The sequence below is a fragment of the Gadus macrocephalus genome, chromosome 11 (assembly GCF_031168955.1).
Source record: "Gadus macrocephalus chromosome 11, ASM3116895v1".
Classification (NCBI taxonomy): domain Eukaryota; kingdom Metazoa; phylum Chordata; class Actinopteri; order Gadiformes; family Gadidae; genus Gadus; species Gadus macrocephalus.
In genome coordinates, this window is record NC_082392.1 from 9,712,608 (window position 1) to 9,720,959 (window position 8,352).

Below are 8,352 nucleotides of genomic sequence, written 5' to 3' on the forward strand. Positions count from 1 at the left end.
AAACAAACACACGCACACACACATGCACAAACACCCAGAGCCATCAGCAGCAGCAGCAGCTCCGACTCACCACACCCCGCTGACACATCGGGTAGACAGGGCCCTCGGCATGATCTCGGAGCCCTGCTGCATGAAGCCTCCGATGGGGAACCACAAGCTGTTCCCAAGGGTGTACTGGTTCTCCAGCAGGTCCTTGCGCTCCCGGAGACACGGGTGGGGGTTGTACCACTCGTAGGGGCTCAGCCTGGGCAGAGAGGACACAGCATGTGTAGGGTCAGACACCAGGGACATGTACGCCCCTCTGTCACCTATAGGGACATCATATGCCATAGTGATATGATATATATAATGACATGCATTATAATATAAGATAATGCAATGCAATGTAATATAATATATGTTATATATGATTTAGATAAAACTATTCAATCGAAATTCTATAAACGTGGAGATGAGGTGAAATATAAAGCAGGGATCTAATATGATATGGGAGCATGCCGCAGTGCAATATAATAGTGGTATGTAATATAAGGAATATCATAAATATCACATCAGCCTTTATCATCGCAGTGAGCGTGTGATATTATATCTCCCGCCGCTCCACCGTCGCCTTATGATTTATGAGGGGGGGGGGCGAGGCATGACAGAATAAGGAGAATCCACCATCTGAGTGGGACAGGACAGTCTGTGGAGGCCCGGAGACTGAGAGGGAGGGAGGGAGGGAGGGAGGGACCAGGGTGGGGGGAGGACAGCGGAGGAGGGAGGGTGGGTAGGAGGGACAAGGGTGGGTGGGGTAGACATTGGAGGAGGGAGGGAGGGAGGATGACCTCTGACCTTGCAGCCAGGAAGAGGATGCAGCTGACGGCCAGGTAGGCCAGTAGCATGAAGAGCCACACAGCTGGAGAGAAGGGGTCCAGGAAGGAGAAGTAGCCTGGCTTCCTCCCCTGGTTCACAAACAGAGGGAGGGGGTGGGGGGGAGAGAGAGCGAGAGAGCGAGAGCGAGAGCGAGAGAGAGAGAGAGAGAGAGAGAGAGAGAGAGAGAGAGAGAGAGAGAGAGAGAGAGAGAGAGAGAGAGAGAGAGAGAGAGAGAGAGAGAGAGAGAGAGAGAGAGGGGTTGGGGGATTAATGGCTTGAAAGGTAGGTGAAAGAGTTGAAACTATATTTCTGCATATATTTAGCAATATTTAGTCATATATCAGACACTTTTATTCAAAGCAACTTACACATATTTATTTATTTCAAGGATGCCTTTGGTAGACTGCGGGTAAGTCAAACAGTGAATCCCTACATTACGCTGCCCCTTCAACAAGATGAAAAAGATATATGGAAAGATTGATGCAGACAGGGGCAGAGAGGGTGCCAGTCAAAGATAGATCGACCACAGGGAGCCAGATTTAGAGACAGGCCTGTAGATATGTGGGAAAAATGACTTTTAACGTCTAAGCGATGAATGAATGCACCGCGTTTCACCGCCACAGGGGGGCAGTGTTAGTGACCGCACTCGACCGGCAGCAGGACAGCCATGCTTCGATAAGCTAATGCAGTGATCCATAAATGCCCGGTGTCACAATGATTCTCTCCACAGTGCTCTTGGCTGGTGGCCCAACACCTCATTAGCAATGTAAAGCTGCCACCCTTATCTAGTCCCCACAGCCCCGCCATGGAGGAAGGTGAATATCGTCCACAGGGCTTCAGCAGGGACGCATTGGGAGGCTTTTACCTTATCACTCACAGCCAAATACAGTCAGAGCAATATTGAGATATCTAGTGGTGACCGTATCCTGCTTACATGTAACTGTCACTCTAGCTCAGTGGTACCCAAGCGACCGATTACTTTGGCCCGTTACCTCATTTTCTGGGTTCGGAAATTCTTGCAACCTCAACTTCCCCATCAAACATATCTGTAAAATCACAATGCCCCAGTGAACTATTTAGCAGTAGTATTAGTAGTAGTAGATATTATTTGGAAGTCATCATATATAAGGGATCTTTACCTTACTTTTTTTCTAATAGGTATACTCTAAATATGTACTTCTTATAAGTCATCAATCTCTTGCAAGCCCATATACCTATGAGGCGACCAGTATATAATGTATATGTATAGCACCAGCTGAGATGCATTCTATCTAGATTAGGGGGCACTATGGTCCTTATACACAAACTGCAGCCTCTGCATCCAATCTGAGACCCCGGGTTCTGGTTCTGCCAGCCCGATGACCTCTGACCCCTTGCTCACCAGATGAACTCTGTACAGGATGCTGATTCCCAAGGTCATGAAGGGCTTGGAGAAGTCGATGACCTTCTCTCTTTCCGAGGTGATCGTGAAGCTAGCCACCGCCAGGTCCGCTTTCTGCAGGGTGGAAGGCGGAGGGAGATGGAGAGATAGAGAGCGAGCAAACATTACAGGAACGAGTGAGTAGCACAGAAACACCGACCGCAGAAAGAAGTGGAACTGGAGAGCAAGATAAAATTAGACCATGGAACGCCACTCGAAGCGGCCGTGTAGGGGAGGCTGTTATACAAGCGATTACAGTACTGTGATTTTTGTTGGGCTAGTCGAGGACAAATCCACACTCCGTGCTGTTCCATTTGTAAAGGAGAGCACCGGTAAAGGAACAACAAGCGACAACAAACTGGAAGAAATCTCTTCAGAGATTTCCATAAAATGTCGACAGCCAAACTCACATTAACCCAGAAGAATAATGGGTTGGACAATACATCCATAACTGCACAATCACACATAGATACACACACACACACACACACACACACACACACACACACACACACACACACACACACACACACACACACACACGTGTGTGTGTGAAAAAGAGAAGCACAATCATGCACAGTAACACACACACATACACACACTCACACACATACAGATGGGCAGTATTGACCACAGGCTCAAGTGTACATTCAACCACACAGCTGCAACCACACACACATAACCATATACACAAACACACACACACACTCACTCAACCACTGACATTTTTCAGCCTATTTTTACACTGTTATTTGCACCAAAGTGCTAGCGTCGCTCCAGCATGCACACCTTTATAAAGCCCAGTAGGTCCTGGGTCTCCCTGGCCCGGCTCCCTCTCCTCCATTAGCAGATAATTGATGAACATGGGCTGCTAATGAGGGCTGAGTGATCAGGCCATGGGGAGGCCACCGGGGGAGGGAGGCAGTACCGAGCGGAAGGGACAGACCTCACACGGGGCCCCAACGCCTGTTAATTGAAGTGTGCCGGATGGTAATTAAGCAGAGAGGGGGTCTCATTAGCTCTTCTGCTAGCAGGCTATTCGTGTCGTGGGCCGGCTGGGGGCGGGGCCTAGAAAGATCCGATTGGGGGCGGGGCCTAGAAAGATCCGATTGGGGGCGGGGCCTAGAAAGATCTGATTGGGGGCGGGGGGGGCAAGATGGATTTTCGTGAGGAAAGTTTTAATGTTAGATTCTAGGAAATGAATCCAGCTCGGGCGTTGTCCCAGATACGACTTGTATTCCCTTCTGAGGGCCATTTGAGATGTGGGAATTTGAAGCCGAGCTAAGGTTTGCGGCTATGTCTACAGTATGTGTTGTGCGGTTCTGTGTGTGGGCACGGGTGTGTGTGCGCGGATGTGTGTGCGCGGTCCTGTGTGTGCATTTGTGCATGCATGTGTGTGTGTGTGTGTGTGTGTGTGTGTGTGTGTGTGTGTGTGTGTGTGTGTGTGTGTGTGCGCCCGAGCGATTATGTGTGTGTGTGTGTGTGTGTGTGTGTGTGTGTGTGTGTGTGTGTGTGTGTGTGTGTGTGTGTGTGTGTGTGTGTGTGTGTGTGTGTGTGAATGTATGTCTGTATCAGGGTGTGTGTGACTGCGTCTGTGACTGTCTGTGACTGTATGTGTGTGTGTTTGTGTGTGCCCATGTGACTGTAAGTGTGACTGTGTGTGTGTGCATGTGTGTGTCCTCACTCGGTTAATCAGCTCCCCCACCATCCCGGTCCAGGAGCCGTTGGGCTCGGGGGCTCCGTACAGCCCGTCGTCCACCAGCTTGATCCTGAAGGAGAACTTCAGGATGTCGGCCAGCTCCCGGAGCATGTCCACGCAGAAGCCCTCGTACTGGTCGTGGCCCTTGCGCATCACGTACGGGTTCTCCTGCAGCCACAGACACAGAGGGAGGCAGGAGATGAATGCACTGTGTTCACAAAGCACTTTGCTGCAAACTACAAGCTCTCACAGCCCTTTACGGGTAAATTCCTTCACATTCGCAAGCCCTCACACATTCAGTGACACATACACAAGTATATATACACACACACACACACACACACACACACACACACACACACACACACACACACACACACACACACACACACACACACACACTCATATATACATACATACACAGACATTCACACATTAGCTTCTTGCTTAAGGGGAACTTTATATCTTTTCCCAGGAGGATCAAACCAGCAACCACAGCACCCAGCTTCTAGTTGCCAGACAACCGACTCTACCTTCCGAGGGACTAATGTCACTATAGCGACAGGAGGACAAAGGACTTTACTTGAAGCAACACACGTTCAACACAGAGGGATCGCATTGTGGAAAAGCTTGGAAGAGCGTCTAGAAATGTTTCTGATAGAAAGCTAACAACTAGAAAGATATTAATGTAAAAATAACTAATGAGGATTATTTTATAGCTATAGCAAATGGATATGAAACAGCAGGGTACATGTATGCACAATTGCAACTGCAGTGCTTCTGGCTGATCGTTAGGAGCTTTTGCTGAGGCATTATAACAATTAACCTAATTGGCATCTCCCAGGGAGACAAAATGGCTGCTGATGGCAGAGAATCTGTGTCGTTAATAGCAATCAGAACCATTTTCTCTTTCATTTAACATCGAAATCAGAGGTGAGGAAATGCTGGTCAGGAGGATTCCACAAAGATAATGATATTCATGAGAACTGTCTCTGATCCCGTGTATGGTATGAAGTACGGTGCCCATGAGGGGACGTAACTCCTGACTGAGACATCCGCGCACGAGTAGTTTCACTGTTCAAAGTACGAAAGGGAAAAACATGTGGTCCATGACCGGTTCACAACACAAGGCAGCCATGGTGACCAACATGGCGGCCAAGAGCAAGGGGGGGCGGGGGGGGGGGCACACCGCTGCCTTACCAGTATGGTGGTGACGATGAGCGTCTTGTTGGCCAGCGTCTCCGACACGTTGATGTCCAGGCTGGTGGAGTTCATGGCCAAGGTGTTGTTGGAGAACCACACACCGATCTGTCATGGAGGTGAGTGGGGGGTGGGTTACAATCGATGGCTACACGCTGAAGCTCCATCTTTAAGGTAAGTGCTCTACACTAGCGGCCCGGCACACATCATCTATTGCAATTAAGCAGGTGCAGCTGAGCGAGTTCAATCTGTTCGGCCATTACCCAGAGTGCCCTTGCATGTCTAACAGAACGGCGCCCTGCTGTTGTGTTTCGTTCACGGATTACCGTATGTCCTCGTTTATTTAATTGCGCCCCTGGGAGCCATTTACCTGTGGGAGTATTTTGAATGGAGGGCTGCAAAGAAAGCATGTACTTACAGGCAGATCAAGGAACGGGGTGCAAAAAACAAGTCGTCAGTATCATGAAAGCCATTTATGAGCTACCATTCCATTACCACGCGTGCTTTCCTATGCTTACATTTCTTAAAGGGCACCGGAACCGCCAAAGATATATCTGCTTTATGGCGCCATAAAACCTGTTGAACCTCATGAGTCTGTGTGTGTGGGTTTGTGTGTATGTGTATGTGTGTATTTGTGTGTGTGTGTGTGTGTGTGTGTGTGTGTGTGTGTGTGTGTGTGTGTGTGTGTGTGTGTGTGTGTGTGTGTGTGTGTGTGTGTGTGGTTGTGCATGCATGCAGGTGTATATGTGCGTGTGTGTGTATATGCATGTCTGTGTGTGTGTGTATGTAGCTTGCACAACAGCCTCTCTGGAAGAGGTTGCTCTCCTGCCTCCCTCAGTAGGTCAGAGCACAGAGACGGAGGAGACACAGCCGTGGTTTTTGTTTTTTCTCCCCTGCTACATCGTGTCCTCGCCTGGCATTTAAAGCAGGCAGTGGTTCCCGGCCTGCAGACAGTGCTGCAGTGGAGCTGCATTCACAAAGGTGACCAGACGGATCAGAGTTAAAATGTTAATCGTAGTCAATTAGGCACCGATCCCTCCCACAGAGTTAACATCCAGGCATGGCCCTTGTTATCCTGCTGGCATTCAGTGTTCACATGAAAGCCAGCAGGTTGACATTAGGCCCTACGGAGGTATCTTAAAGGCAGACCGTGAAGAGGTGTTTTGCCATGCCGCTGAACCGTGAATAAACCGCCTGGATCCAGATCTGTGGCGATGTGCGCACTTTCGTGTCATTAAATCTTAATTTTCTTCCAGCGTGGGTGGAGTGTATCTTTTACATTTTGTCTGCCCTCTCTCTTCCCGCCCTCTCTCTCTCTCTTTCTCTCTGGTCCTGTGTGAATCCCTACAGGTACTACAGTGCAAGTGACTGAGGGATTTCGCTATGGTTGCTGACATGCTCATGAGCAAGTTGTGAATGATGTTCAAAGAGACTAGCTCTGCTGAGTTTATGTGTCTCTAACTGTGGGGTTAACTTGTGCTCATGTTTTTCCGCCTCAGGCAGGACTTTAAAATATCGTTTTTCCCATATAAAGAACTTGGCATAAACTAGTATTGAAGGTGGTGTAGGTACAATTTAAGAGCTACTTATTAAGTGTAATTTCATAGCAATGGCATAGCCATCCGTCAAGAATTAGGGAGTTAATTCTCTGTGAAAATATTTAGTTTCAAGGTAAGTGTGCCTCCGTGCGCTTCTATGACAGTATATATTTGACACCACTCCGGCTCGTCTCTTACTAATCAGGGAATGTCTTCTTGATTGGTTCGGGAAATCAATCGCACGTGCGTGAAAGGCAACATTCAAATATTTAATGGTTGTTGTTATTGTGTTGGTTTGGTTTACATGAATGGATGATGACCCCATCACCACATTAGTAAGAAAGACAAGGAAATCACCAAGGGCTTTAGAGTTTCAGTCTATGCTTTAAATGTTTGAATCATTTCGCCTCTCCAGTTTACATGCAATATTAGATTCTTGGACAAAATGCCGCAGAGGCGTTAGATAATGCAAAACTAAATATATGCTGTTATATGAAATAAAAAAGGACAAAATAACTAAAGACATCAATTGTCAGTAATCCAGACATTTTAATCCAGAGAGGCGCTATGAGTAAATTACATTTTAACAGTTTGTTACATGTCAGGGCTCATCTTCTTCTCGTGTACTGCGAGTCGATCCTCTTTCGTTCATTTTTTCATACTGTTGTATATAATTGGCTGTTCTGGGCAGTTTTTAAATCAATGCTTTAAATTTAATATCTTTGTTAATTGGTTTTCTTTGTGTTCTCTGGGGGGCCGTGTGGAAGCCAAAGGTTCAAACCAGCTTCTCACTATCAAGTCCTCAGACACGGAGGGGTGGGGGGGGGGGGACTTGTGATGAGATTGACCTCTGTGTTAAATGCCTCTGTGGGCGCTTTCAGATCAGACAGGTGGCCTCTGACTTTATTCCCTTTGCCTGCAGGCCAACGGGCGGAGCTGGTGGACGCTAGCGTGTGACCCCTGACCTCTCTGTGGCCCCCGCGGTGCTTCTCCAGGATCCTCAGGGTGTAGTTGGTCCTTTGACCTTTACTGTTGAACTCCACGCGGCCTGTCAGACCGTCATACTCCACCTGGGCGAGAGACACAGGGATGAGAGAGAGAGGAAGAGAGAGAGAGAGAGAGAGAGAGAGAGAGAGAGAGAGAGAGAGAGAGAGAGAGAGAGAGAGAGAGAGAGAGAGAGAGAGAGAGAGAGAGAGAGAGAGAGAGAGAGAGAGATAACAGTAAGTTGGAATGACAAAACAAAAGCGAGGCGTATAGGGAGAGATGAAGAGAGTAGGAGGAGGGTGAGCGCAATGTACAGGCAGGGGAACAGGGAGGGAATGAGAATGCAGGGATAAACAGAGCACAACCGAACCAGACGCTGTGTCAATATGCGGTTTCAACTTTCTGTTTCAACTTTTTTAGAAATCAACAAGTCAGGAGATGGGTGAAAACGAGGGAGGGAGGGAGAGACGGATTAGGAAAAACTGCAGAGGAAATACCCCCTAAAGTCTGTACACAGACATAACCCAGACAGTAAACAGACTGTAAACAGGCAGAACCCAGACAGTAAACACACCGTAAACAGGCAGAACCCAGACAGCAAACACACCGTAAACAGTCAGAACCCAGACAGTAAACAGACCGTAAACAGGCAGAAC

General features: G+C 48.1%; 1 protein-coding gene across 1 annotated transcript in view; it reads right to left on the minus strand.

Moving 5' to 3' along the window:
• The window catches only part of LOC132467071 (glutamate receptor ionotropic, kainate 5-like), a 13,571-nt gene extending 5,779 nt beyond the window's left edge, over nt 1–7,792 (minus strand). The window contains exons 1-6 of the mRNA XM_060064155.1: nt 7,678–7,792; nt 5,175–5,282; nt 3,960–4,142; nt 2,237–2,350; nt 835–944; nt 71–244 (exon numbers count right to left, since the gene is read on the minus strand). Of these exons, the coding sequence (XP_059920138.1) occupies nt 71–244; nt 835–944; nt 2,237–2,350; nt 3,960–4,142; nt 5,175–5,249 (656 nt within the window). The 5' untranslated portion in view covers nt 5,250–5,282; nt 7,678–7,792. The remainder of the gene's footprint in view (nt 1–70; nt 245–834; nt 945–2,236; nt 2,351–3,959; nt 4,143–5,174; nt 5,283–7,677) is intronic.
• Between the last annotated feature and the right edge of the window lie 560 nt (nt 7,793–8,352).